Source organism: Gymnoscopelus microlampas (assembly GCF_963454915.1).
Source record: "Gymnoscopelus microlampas genome assembly, chromosome: 2".
NCBI classification, from domain to species: Eukaryota; Metazoa; Chordata; class Actinopteri; order Myctophiformes; family Myctophidae; genus Gymnoscopelus; species Gymnoscopelus microlampas.
The window spans coordinates 13,032,175-13,046,060 of NC_139939.1; the positions used below are offsets into that span (position 1 = coordinate 13,032,175).

Consider the following 13,886-nt stretch of genomic DNA (forward strand, 5'->3'; position numbering starts at 1 on the left):
GAGCGAGGGACAATAGCGCAGAAAAAGTTTAAATACAGAGAAGGGAGGAGGAGGAAAAAGAACCAGAGCTACAATGGAAAGATGAACAGATGAGGGCCATAGGAGGAGGAGGAGGAAGAGAAGTGAGAGCTATAATGGATAAGATGAAGAGATGAGGTGTGATGAGCCAGCGTAACCATATTCCCTCTCTGTTCTCTATTGGCCTGCACTCAAAAAGCCCAAGCCAGAGCCGTATAAGAGAGAGTCGCGTGACGGTTTGATCTCGCCGCAAAGCGGGCTGCTATGGGCTGTAGTTCCTAACATTGGAACTTCCTCATTGAGATAGACAGTGCATTTCCGCATTCCATTCTTACTATGGGAGTCTATACTAGTGACGTAACTCTCTCATACGGCTCTGGCCCCAGCATCCCACAAAGGACCAATCACACAACAGCATGCAGAGAAAGGGGTCAGAGTGACTGAGTCATCTCAGTTCAACCGGGGAAAGAATTATCATAACTTTTTAAGTAACTTATACAACTTTATGTCCTCTGCACACAAAATGATGTAGCTTTACAGGTAACAGTGGGAAAGTGGTACAAATGGACCATGAGAACAATGTATTCGTAGGGGATAGCCTATCATTTCTGACCATGCGAGTTGGCAAAGACTGCATTCAGAAGATATATGGGTGGGGGTGGGTTTAGGGTGGTAGCAGGCAGTGTGAAATTCTACTAGACACGTAGTCTCGCGTCACCAGACAACTATTCCACAATCTCTGAATGCTATATAGAGTCTGGAACTCCACTTCCCGAAAGCCGCTCAACGGAAGTTGTTCAGACCGGAAAGACATTCGACCAATCACGACGCGGTGCCCGCGGACCTGTAGTCCCAGTGGAAACAGAACCGAGGCGGAAGCATAGTCATACTGTAGGAGCGGGAGATTCATGTTATTTGTGCGAGGATTGTTTATCACAGAAAACTGAGAAAGGTATCATGGTAAGAAAGGTAACAGTCTGGTAACGCGAGACTACTAGACACGCAAACCAGAGTCAGGGTCCAATGCCTTGCTCAAAGGACAGTTCTACTAGTTGTTGAATGATGAGGTGATTCACTCACATCCCCTTTACAGCACGGGGATTTGAGACAATAACTATCAGGGCACAAGGTCGTTTTTTGCACCTGCGGGCCACATAATACAATTCCCCTTTGAGTTTAGTACAAGACAACGTCATGCTCAATTTCTCTGTCTTTACAGACACCCAATTTTCTGCGTATGGTACAGATACCGGGGTGTGGATGAGACCAAAACAATGCAGGTGCCTTTGTCTGTGTGGCACGTAGGGGCCTATAGAGTTACCTAACGTGTGGGCGTGTTGGGTATCAGCGGCGGACTGGCCATTTGGCGTACCGGGCAAATGCCCGGTGGGCCGCTGGGCCAGTGGGCCACTGGGCCAAAAAAAAAAAAAAAAAAAAAAAAAAAAAAAATTTATTTTTTTTTGGAAAAATATATTTTTAAAAATGTTTTAGGGTTATTACGGTCATATCCGAGTCGCGCGGCCCAATTATTAGTTACGTTAATGTTTGGGCTGGGATGCTGTCCAGCAGGCGCCTCAGTGCGGCCGCAGAGTTCATGTGCAGGGCTGGGCTGGCCCCCCCCCCCCCCCCCCCGTTGACAAAATGGGGGGGGGGGGGGGGGGTGGGCCGGTCCGGACCAAAATGCCAGGGCTGAATTTTGGTCCCAGTCCGGCCCTGTTGGGTATTGGTTATGGCACAGGCTACAGTGAGAGTGTGGTGAGCAGAGGAATGCCGCCTAGGTCAGTGGTTCTCATGTCATGTCAAGGACCCTCAAAATGATATGTATTTGGCCATGGACCCCCATCTCAAATATTTTGCTCCAGGGACCCCCAGAAGCAAAGATTTGAGTTACAAACGTTTGCTTAAAATATATATATATTCAAAGGTTTGCACACATTTTCAAAATTCTTAAAAAATAGCAGATCTACAAGCTCATAGTGTGGCACTCGGTGCCGCGCTATGAGCTTGTAGATGTATGAGCTTGTAGATGTAAGGTAGTGTAAGTAATATTTTTTGGTTAAAAACAAAAGAGTTTTTTTTGTTAAAACGTTAAAGCTCTATATTCTGATAGCAGTCATTGCTAGTGTATGGTAAATAACAGGTAACAGGGGTCTCAGTCTCTCCAACTCTTTATTAAACGGAAAATACATTTACAGGTGGGTTGCCAATTTCAGCCAATCAGGAGAGACTAGAGTACCCTATTACATAGTGTTCCTTCCAATTCCAATTGTGTCTGCTTACTTCTTTGTGTCATCACTTCCAATTTCACTTGGTTATCCTGTATCCTCTATGAGTTCTCTCCCCTGATAAAATGGGTGTCCTGACCTGAAAAGGTATGTTCTGTACTAAAGAGCTGGAGAGACAAGGAGACCCCTGTTACTGAACAAACACTCTACAGCAATGGCTGCTATCAGAATATAGAGCCATTTAACATTTATTTTATCAAAGCAAATATCACTTACTGCACCTTTAACCACTGGCGGACTCCGCTAATTAAACTATATAACTCTGTTTACCTATTAACTCTATAGATTTATATTTATACAGACTTTTCCCCTCTACATCACGCATATTCACAGAAAATAGCTGATCTACACAAGCACAAGCAGTCACAACACATTGCATAGTCAGCTTGTAGATCTGTATTTTCACCCCAGAATAGGGACACTAGGGTTCATGTGGTTAAATAAGTCCTGACTATAAGTATACCAACAGTTACTAAGTGAACCACGGTTCAGAGATTCAAAGCCTTGATGTATCTGCTGGCAGTATCTCTCAGTTAGCCTTTAAGACGTGGCATTTTATTCCATTATTTAGAACTTCATATCGTTGCTGTCGGGCAGAAACCTCGTATCTCCATATTTCAACTTTTTGTTTGTTTTATAAAATAATGCCCCACTTCATCATACTACAGTGTCACACAAGAGTAGGAAAAAGCTGATCTACATGCTCACAACGTGTTGTGGTGCAAAATCTGCTATTAACTTCTTCTTTTTTTAATGTGAGTGGTTAAGTATGTCTGTGGGTTTTATACATTTTGAACCAAAATAAAAAAGTATCAACAAGAGCTTGTGATCTATAATAAAGTTCTAACACAGGTTATTTTTTCCTGAAAAGTCACAGTTTTGCACATACAAGGTTTCCACTGGACAGCTACGATATCTGGTATCCGTCTTCCTGATCACATCACCGGAAGGACCATTTCGGACCATTACCTCTCATGCACAGATTACCACTTTGGAGAATATTTAGTGCTGGGCAGTATATCGACTTCTTCAATATGATAGATGTCCCTACAATGACAAATTAGACATTAAGATACTGAAATACAAAAGTAATCTTCGATGTATCTGTCAAATGTGTAAGTAAAAGTAGAGTGTGTAAAGTTATGTTATAATGTTATCTCCCTTCAACCTTAAATAAATACATTATGGAAATTCATCTCAATTGTGTAGGGTGACAATATTGAGACAAATCTTAACGTAATTTATCACCTTACATCGTGAGATCATATAAAACTTTGACAAAATTAAATAAGTCTGTCAAATAACCATTTCAAAGCCTGAATTCTGCGCATTTTAGTTAAACTGAATGATTAAAGGTTGTTTCCCCCCAAAAAAATGAATATTTACATACAACCAAAGACAGTCTCAATGTAAAGGTTTATTAATTAGAATACAGGTCACAGACTGCCACCTTGTGGAGCAAATAAAAAACAACATTAAAATGCTTTTACTGCAAAAGTCATGAATTGTATCCAAGAAGTGGCTCACTCAAAAACAAATTTGTTAGAGAGCAAGATTGAGGGAATCGGTGCTGAGGAGAGGACACAAAAAGAGATAAATAGAGTAAAGCAGAACGTACAGAAAAGAGTGACAGAGAGGACAATTTAACATACAGGTCAGATGAGGGTGCAGGAACTGAGGAAGACCAACCACTCTGTCAGACTCAGGTTGTCCTTAGGAGGCTGAAATCAAAGCAGTCCACAACTTAACAGGTTCTCTATATAATGACTAAACATACTCAAATCAAGTCACTTTGTCTTGCAGCATCCTTCAATACTTTCACTTACATTTAACCCATTAAAACCGGGAAAGGATCTGTGTCATTCTTGATTTTAGCTATATGCATCGTCTCTGTCACCTCATTATGTGCAAAACTGTTACTTTTCGGGATTCAAATTCAGAAGTAGCAGAGATCTACAAGCTCAAAATGTGGCGCACGAAGCGCTGTAGTATGAGCGCTGTAGTGTGATCAAGTAAAGCGCTAATTTACGGGAAAAGTTGTTACCCGTAGCAGAAAAGGCCCACGTTTACTTTCCACCATTGCTGTCAATGAGTAATAGTGATCCATTGTCTCTCCGTGTTCTTTCCAGGGAATGAAGACTAGGCTGAGTGCTGTGTAGAAGAGAATGCAAACCACACTGTAAGCCTCCGTTCTACTCATCTGGAGTTTCACAATTAATATGCCACCAGCTTTTTAAAATAAATACCACTGAAGACCAATTTAGCCTGTGAACTCTATGTACTGTAGGATTATCTTTATGGATTATTGATATGAATATCTTAAAAATTAATTGTATACATTTCTGTTCAATAAAACATACTGTACAATCACTGTAAATGTAAGTGCTCTTTTTATTATGTGTAAGACATTTACCAAAAACATTTGTTCGAACGTTCTGAATTCACAGTACCATTGTAAGATCTTTAATAAAAAATAAAATATTATATAAAGCCTCAATCTTTGTAATTTTCTCTTTAATTCAAAAATATATCTCGGTAGTAGACTTAAAATTTCGTGAATTGACTGCTAAACCTCTGCTTTTCTCCAACACCAGCCAACACCATATGACACAAATAAAGTGTCTAAATGAGGTAGAGGGTTTGAAAAAGCATTCATTTATACATTTTGATAACAAAATATTACATCATACACATACTCAACAAAGCAGAGAAAGACAGACAGACAGACAGACAGACAGACAGACAGACAGACAGACAGACAGAAAGACAGACATGCAGAGAGTTTGAGGAAGTTATAGTGCAGGAACCAAAAGCCCAAAAGTTGACTATACCCCTCCCCGGGGTAGAAAAAAACGTGACATAATTTCTTTAAGATATATCATGAAATGAATTGTCACACATTAATTGTATCCAAGAAGTGGCTCACACAAATTTGATAACTGCTCAACTCAAACTATATGATCAGAGAGAATGTTTCTAAGAAGGAAGTTATCTGGCAGAGTGCCTGCTTGAAAGTGAGATTATATCCGTCTAAGATTTGCTGTGTCTTTGAGGTAAACTGCATAATGCCAACACCTTTGCATAGTGACCCAGTGCTTGACTGACTAAACCGAAACCAGACTTCTGCCTAGCATATTCTGGTTTGGAGAATGCAGACATCGGTCTCGCCACCTCTCGCAGGCAAAGCGAGAGCTCTACCATCTGAACTAATTCCCCTAGATTTTACACACGGAAAATGTTATGTGGAATCATCCCTTTGACCAAACAACCTCCATTGTATTGTCAATCATTACTCTAGGCTAATTTGTAGGGTACGATGCATGTGCAAGCTTGTTTTTTTGGAGGGAAGTGTATTAATCTGTAATTTAAAGGCACTTTGGCTATTTCGTACAAGCATATCTACAAATGTAATTTGGAATGGCTGATTTTACACTTGGTTGCACTCTGAAAATAGCCGATCTACAAGCTCACAACGCGTCGCAGCGCGACGTGTTGTGAGCTTGTAGATCTGCTATTTTCAGAGTGCAACACCCGAGCATAACCAAGCATAAAATGTTGTCTTTTAGTTCTACTGGATCTTATCTCTTCTCCACTAGATCCCTCCCTCACTAACATTTTAGTGTAGTTTTTATTTGATGACGAAATTGTCAATATATTTAGTCATAGTTTTAGTCATCATACTGTAGCTTAGTTTTTATTTCGTTTTCGTCAGTGAAAAAAGGTAGTCGACGAAAGTTTTTCCTCATAGTTTTAGTCGACGAAAATCAACACTGGTGCAGATGCTTCACGTAAGCCTAAGGTCATGAACTCCACGACGTCATCACCAATTTAGTACAATTCCTTCCCTGGTAGTATACTGGTTAGGAATCTAGTAACCTCGCATCACCAGTCTTTCCACCTCGGAGGAAAGCCTGGTATGCGTTACTAAAGACCCGTGTGATCCGGTCTAGGCCACCGCCACGCCTACTGAAAAAGAAAAAAGAAAAACGAATCCTCTTTCCGGATTGTCGCGATCTCCCACACGGAAAGAAAATATATGAACCTATATTGCCACATATATGTTCAACATATATGCCAAATATATGAAATTGGCCCCCTACATATATGTCTCTCAACATATATGCACATATATATCCATATATGCACATATATGTGCATATATATGAATGCTGCATATATGCCCATATATGTACATATATATGCACATATATGTGCATATATATGAATGCTGCATATATGCCCATATATGTACATATATATGCACATATATGTGCATATATATGAATGCTGCATATATGCCCATATATGTAGGGGGCCAATTTCATATATGCATTATATATTAATATATGCTAAATATAGGTAATATATGTTTATTTACACATATATGTTAAATATAGGTCATATATGTTTATTTACACATATGCAGTATGCTAAGGATATGTATACCTACATAAATACAAATATGCATACCTACATTAATGAAATAAAACACAATATCTAGAAGTTATTAAACATTTATTAAAAATCTCAATTAAACATAATCACAACAGAAAATAATAGTTGATCTTAGACAGGAATAATAATTTCAATTATCTGCCTTTCGGCGATGCCTGAGCAACTTGCTGTTGATGGCTTGACCCAGCTGGCCTTTAGTTGCGTGCGGTCACTTCTTCATTGTTGCCTCTGCAAAGAGACCAAAAGGACATGAGACAACAGTGGAAAAATGCCTCGAGTCTATCTTCTAAAGACTCCAAGTATATAAGTTTTGCTACACCACCTGATTTAGTGTACATGAGTTTCCTTGTGAGTTTATCGGCTGATAGCCCAAAGCCTTTATTCAAACAGTATCTATTTTATTAGTTTATTAGTTTTTTTTCATAAACATGCAATTATTTTGAATTGTCTGAAAAGTGAGTGCATTTATGAGTCCAAGACACCTTCTATATTTACAATTATTGGTTAGAATTGTGTAATAATAATAATAATAATAATAATAATAATAATAATAATAATAGAATTATGTAAGTTTGTCTTGTCGAATGATCTCATGGTATGTTTGACAAATAAAAAACTAAATAAATGATAAAACTCTACTAAAATATGACCTAAGACGGCAAAGCAATATGCAAAATACGATAGGGGTATCGCAACTGGCTCACCTTTACAGGTACTCGCCCCTGCGCCATCTGTGAGCCAGTGGCATCGCTCTCTCCATCTCTCCTTCCCTCAAGGCACTTTTCTGGCTGAGCAGCTTTGTCGTTTTGGTGCCAATGGGTTGATCCCAACGAAACATCTGAAATCAAAAATCACATATGGAAAAGGTGCACTCATAGCTGCTCTACAAGAGAGCACATTTTACGAGTTACATATGATGGTTCTACTTCAAGCAGAAAGTTACCTTTGAATGAATTCAGGCGTGCTCCTGTGCACCAGAGTGAAGTTGTAATAACTGGAAAAGCTGCCAGTCCAGCCAGGAAGTTGATCTGTGGAGCCACACCGACCGGACCCTCAATGCTCAGCATCCATTTTGTAGCTGTGAGAACTTCACCTTAACATAATTAGACATATATGGTTTGCATGTTAACAGTGTTCGTCTGTTGCTTTCCACATAACAATAGATTGTTAAACTAAAACATGACCTCCATATAGTCTCCGTATTTGCAATGCTTTAAAACAGATTAGAAAAAACAGTTTACACTACCTAAGACAATTAGACGAGTCGGGAAGCTTCATTATCCTTTCAACAACTGCTGCTGTCACCATGCAACACCTAAAGGACAGAAAAACAAATAAAAAATTTAGTCATTGACCCCAGATCAACAGTTGAGGGTAACAGCTTCAACTTGGGCATAACACAAGTTTACAGGTGTAAAAGGGTGGCATAATGTTTTGTACAGGCTACCCATTAATTTTATTTGCATACATAGTATTAAGAATTATAAAGGAGGAACATGTCAAACAACAAAAAAGAAAAGTATCAAACGAAAGTAAAAGGTATCCAAAAATGTAATAAAAGACATCCTCAGACTCTATTGAAAGAAAGAAAGAAAGAAAGAAAGAAAAAGTAGCAGCAGATGTTTTTTTCACCTGAAAATCGTCTTCGCACTTCTTCTTGTCGTGTCCAGTCTTTGCACTGGTTTTAAGTGCTCACTAGCTGCCAGCCAGGTGTTTCTTTCAGCATCTGTGATAGTAGAAATAGACATAGATATTATTTGTGCGTCAGTAATTTAAAATGTAATGTTAACTCATCAGATTGCTCATAATTCATTCAGTTCTTCTGATGAATTTGGCAAAGTGTTTCGCAGAACTGATTAATGATTAATGTTGTACAAATCAGTGGTTCTCAAACATGCTCATGTCAAGGACCCCCTAATTATTAGCCTATGTACTTGGCTATAGGACTCAAGATTTGAATTACAAAAGTGTTTCAGAAATATTCCACACAGTTTTGTTTTTTAGTTTTTTAATAGCTGATCTACAAGCTCACAACGCATCGCCATGCGCTGCACTGTGAGCTTGTAGATCTGCTATTTTCAAATAGGCAATTTATAGGGTTTAAGTGGTTAAACTGATTTTGATGCTATATAACCTCATTTACCTGGGGACCACCTGGAAACCCCCCAATGACCCCTGGGGGTCCCTGGAGCCCACTTTGAGAACCACTGATAAACATTACCTGCTTTTGTTAGCTAGCTGTGTGCAAAACAAAACTAAGTATTTTTTGTACTGTAGGTTTCAAACAAAATTCATAGATATGATAATAATAATTAATTACAGTCAAAATAAATAAGTCCAACATTAGCTTGTGTTGTGGACTGATTTATACCTGATAAACACTGACATGCACCACATGGAAATTAATATGCTAATGCCATGTCAAAGACTGTGTTACACGCCCCAAAAAAACTTATCTACAAGCTCACAATGTGTCGCTGTGAGCTTGTAGATCAGTGATTTTTGGGCGTGCAACAGTGTCTTACGACGAAACATAATTTAAGCTAGAACTGAGTGAATCACTGTATCATGAGTCATGAGGAAACTTCAACCTGTTTTTTGCTATTTCTCCATTTACGGCCCTACATCTACATATACGTTCATATTTCAAATATAAACCTCATGGCCACGGATGTTACAATTCACTTCGGGTGGGTGTAAGTATCCGTATATTCCAGATTGTTCATAAAAAAGCATTTTAATCCGATCGGTGGCCATTGTGTCATAGACTTACGATGTATCAGAGTGCAGTACACCTCCCAACCGATAGGGTCACGTAGTTGAACGCATAAGGAAATACGGAGAAAATGGCCACCGATCAAATTAAAATGCTTTTTATTGAACAATACAGACAATACGGGTATTTCTGAGTGCCCGAGTAGACTTGTAACATCCATGGCCATAGAGTAAGCACTTTATATTTAAAATCTGAACGTTTATGTAGATGTACAGGTTCTAAATGGAGAACGTGCAAAAAACAGGATTAAGTTCAGCCATGACGCTCGGGACGGACGAGCGTCGTGTGATACATGGCTAATAAAAACTGCACGTTTACGATACTAACAAGTTGGATAACATTTTAATTCCATAAACTAATTAAACTTACCTGTTATCTAGTAGAGTAGAAGCATGGAATCAAGCTGTTTGTAAATAAATGTTCGCTCAGCCGAGACGGAGCCGACAGACGTTAGTTTCACTTTCTCCGCCTCTGTTCAAATTCTAATAAGCTCCGCCCTTAGCTGCGTGACGTAATGTCGCACTGTAGGTGTCACAGTGGTTCTCAACCTGTGGGTCGGGACCCCCAGGGGGATCCCCACATGATTGGGGAGTGGGGGGGGGGGTCCCCAGATGACAGTGAAGTGACAATTTAAGTAACCATTTTAATACCTAAAAAAATAAAAATAACAATACAAATAAAATAATTACTGCATCAAAAGTAATCAACAAACTATACTAAAAAACTGGTCAAATGTTGGCCAAATTGCTAAATAATATAAGAAAGAGGCAAAATAGCCCATCAAGGCGTTGTGAGCTTGTTGATCGGCTATTTTCAAAATATTGATCTGTGGAACTGAGTCAATTAAAACTAAATGCCTCAACTCCTACATTACAAGTACATATTAGGGTTGGGGTCCCCAGTTCAAATATGATTATTTTGGGGGGTTGTGGCCTGAAAAGGTTGAGAACCACTGCTGTAAGTAACAGGATAGGTGCACTGCATGGGATATCTGCACACCTCAATGTAAAATTGGCTATTTTTTTTTTCCAAAATGTAAAATAAAGTATACATGATTAGAACATTCTTAAACATTCGACAATTAAGGTCTAATATTTCTATAATTGCTACAAATTGCTACAAAACCTGTATAGCAGTCATTTTGGGGTATAAACAAGAAGTTGAAGGATAAAACTACTAATGATGATAATAACTGATAATGATGATGATGTTCACATCATGTAAAACATTTTAAATTGTTGTGCCTCTAGAAGGCAGTGGAAAACAGAAAGGTCTTTAGTTGTGTTTTAAAATAAGAGTGGCAGCATGCAGACCTAATTAAACAATATTGTCTTTATATTATATCTTCCACATTCCACAAACCAAAATCTACATTGGATGGAAATACGTACAATAATGAATTCATTTTCTTATATAACTTTGGACTGATATGCACATATTACCTTGCAAATAAAAAAAGGAGCTATGAGCTATATATATAGGCATTATGTATGACATATATGCAAAAAGTCAAATACATATTAGCTATAAATGTAGGCATATATGTAGGCATTTATGACATATATGCAAATATATGAGCCTGATTGTGGCATATATGTGAACATATATGAGCTACATATAAGACATATATTCCCTATATATCAACATATATGCACATATATGAACCTGATTGTGGCATATATGTTAACATATATGAGCTATATATGAGACATATATTCCCTATATATTAACATATATGCACATACACTGTTAACCCAGACTTTATTTCAACTAAAAAAAAAAAGTACAATGTACATAGACTATTTAAGTTTTATTGCATTACTAAAAAAAAATAAGTATATTCTACTCAACATTTAATAGTAATGCAATGTGTAAAAAACTTTGAGTTCAAATGCATTAAAACATTTGAGTGTAAAGTCTGTAAAACTTAAATTGACTAAGTTGTCAAGACCACACCCCTTTTTGACGCAATGATTGATGGGAAGAAGACAGCTGGGAAGTTTTTTGGCAGCCATTACACAAACACATGCTGCTTGAGTAGTCAGAGTCTCAGAGAAGTTGGACAGTATAGTTTGTTTTAGACATTTTTTATCTGTTCACAAAGGTTTTATCTGTTTACCTTTCTCACTTGAGGAGGTTTGGGAACACGTTGTGTACCATTTCAACCAAATACAAGCGGGTGCTTTCTAACGTGCGTCAGGGTGCAGGCCAACAAACATCACAGAAGAGCCAGGGGCTGCTACCATATATTCTGGTGAGTACTGTAACTTTAAACACTAAATATTACTACATTTGGCTAATTAAATAATGTACTGGTAGATATCTCAATAAAGATACGATAGTCTGTAGCCTCCCTTAAATAAATGAAAGCATAGGTTTTTATTTCATGCATAGGCTTAATGAAGTGTTTTTAAAAAATGGATTTTTATTAATTCCACCATGCCATTTTTCCATTTTAATTGGGCCAGGGAGCAGATAAAGGCTATTTCCTAATCAACCTTACCTAAAAAGAAAGGAGAAGAAAAATACCATTACTTCATCAAGTAATCAACAAATATATAAAAATAGGTGAAACATTGGCCAAATTGTCAAATAATATGAGAAAGAGGCAATTTAAAAAAAAATAGCCAATCTACAAGCTTGTAGATCTGCTATTTTCACAATATTCATCTGTGGAACTGAGTCAAATAAAATTGAATGCCAACATTCCAAGTGCATGTCAGGGTAGGGGGTCCCCAGTTAGAATATGATTATTTTTGGGGTCCTGGCCTGAAAAGCCTACACAAAATTGCCAGGTAGCCTAGCTGAAGTAAGCCTACAGTCAGCTCTTAAAGGAGTAGTTCACCCCAAAAAATATATAATATTTTTTCAATCAATTACACAACACTGAAGCCTTGAATTCATGGAGATGTTTTTGTCACATTACGTAAAAGTACTGATTATGCACAATATCCCATTTCACCTGTTTACAAATTAATGTATACAAATCAGTTGAAAATAGCAGATGTACAGTACATGTACTTAGTTACTTTCCACCACTGTTAAATACAGAATAGATATTGTAGTTATTAATTATAGCAGTTCCCTCATTTGTTTTTTTTTTGTGTTGTGTTGCAGGTCACATGAAGATGCTTTGGAAGTGTAAGTATTGCCCTTTTAACTGTGACAAGAGAGCACAGCTTTTTAAACATTATAGGCTAAAACATGGAAGTTATGCAAGAACCGAACCAATTCCTTGCTTACATCAGGAATGTCTATGTACATTTAAATCACTCAATGCACTAAAAGTGCACTTATCCCGGCTTCACAGCAAACCTCCAGATCAGCAACCATGTTTAGATGTTCCAGTTAAGTTTTCCTGCCTCTCATGTGATTTTTCTGAGTCTTGTTCTGAGACCGAATACTTTGCTCACCTGTATAATGCACACTTAAAAGTTAACCATAAAGTCAGGTGCCCTTATAAGGACTGTGACTATGAATGCAGTGTCCACAGCACTTTCAAAGCACACAAGAGTAGAAAACACAGGGAACAGAACTGGAAGATGTTTAATATAGCCATAATTGGTTGTGATTATGTTAGCAATGACAGTGATGCTGAACAAGATCAGCTGTCAAATGATGTTGATGATGATATGGAGAAATTAGAAGAGGTGAGTGAAGAGGCTAGTGAGAAAGAACTTTGTGATTTAGAAAACCAGCTTACGCACAACCTAGCATCACTTCTGTTAAAGATGCATGCAGTTCTGCACATACCAGAGAGTTCTGTGCAAGAAATAGTACAACAGCTTTGTCAATTCAATAAGCTGTCAGAGCCACTTCTGCATAACAGAGTGAAGGCTGTCTTGAAGACATATTATCCAGACATGGATGAAACCATTGTGAGAGAGGTTACTAGTGCTGTGTCAGAAAGTAACATGATAGCATTGTGTGCTAAAGCAGGACCCCTAGGAACTACTAAAAAGAGAGCAGCCTATGTATGCAGAGAGTTTCCACTGGTAAACCCATTAGAATTTGTTGTGAAAAAAGGGAAAAAAACAGTTGCGTATGTCCCCATTATTCCCATGCTCCAGAAGTTGCTTAACAAAAGTGACGTGTTGAACAAAGCCATGTCAGAAAAAGTCCAAGTGCAAGAGGAATACAGATCATATGAAGATGGCCAGTACTTTAAAGAAAACACTCTTCTTGCAACGGATGAGTTCACAATTGCTCTGGGCCTTTACATTGATGACTTTGAAGTTGCCAATCCTTTAGGGACATCAAGGGTGAAACATAAGATGTGTGCAGTATACTGGGTCATTCTGAACATACCTGCAAAATACAGGTCAACCCTCAACTCAATCCAACTTGCTCTA

At 38.1% G+C, this 13,886-nt stretch overlaps 1 protein-coding gene and 1 long non-coding RNA gene across 2 annotated transcripts in view; one reads left to right on the plus strand and one right to left on the minus strand.

Moving 5' to 3' along the window:
• The window catches only part of tpo (thyroid peroxidase), a 37,520-nt gene extending 32,942 nt beyond the window's left edge, over positions 1-4,578 (plus strand). Inside the window, exon 14 of the mRNA XM_084042450.1 lies at positions 4,433-4,578. Within this exon, the coding sequence (XP_083898576.1) occupies positions 4,433-4,446 (14 nt within the window). The 3' untranslated portion in view covers positions 4,447-4,578. The remainder of the gene's footprint in view (positions 1-4,432) is intronic.
• A 2,223-nt stretch (positions 4,579-6,801) lies between these two features.
• On the minus strand, positions 6,802-10,009 carry LOC311038183. Its single transcript, XR_014600018.1, has 6 exons — positions 9,904-10,009; positions 8,391-8,484; positions 8,005-8,073; positions 7,702-7,851; positions 7,463-7,596; positions 6,802-6,986 (listed from the first exon to the last, which is right to left on the minus strand). It is a non-coding gene; the product is annotated as an uncharacterized lncRNA (long non-coding RNA).
• Between the last annotated feature and the right edge of the window lie 3,877 nt (positions 10,010-13,886).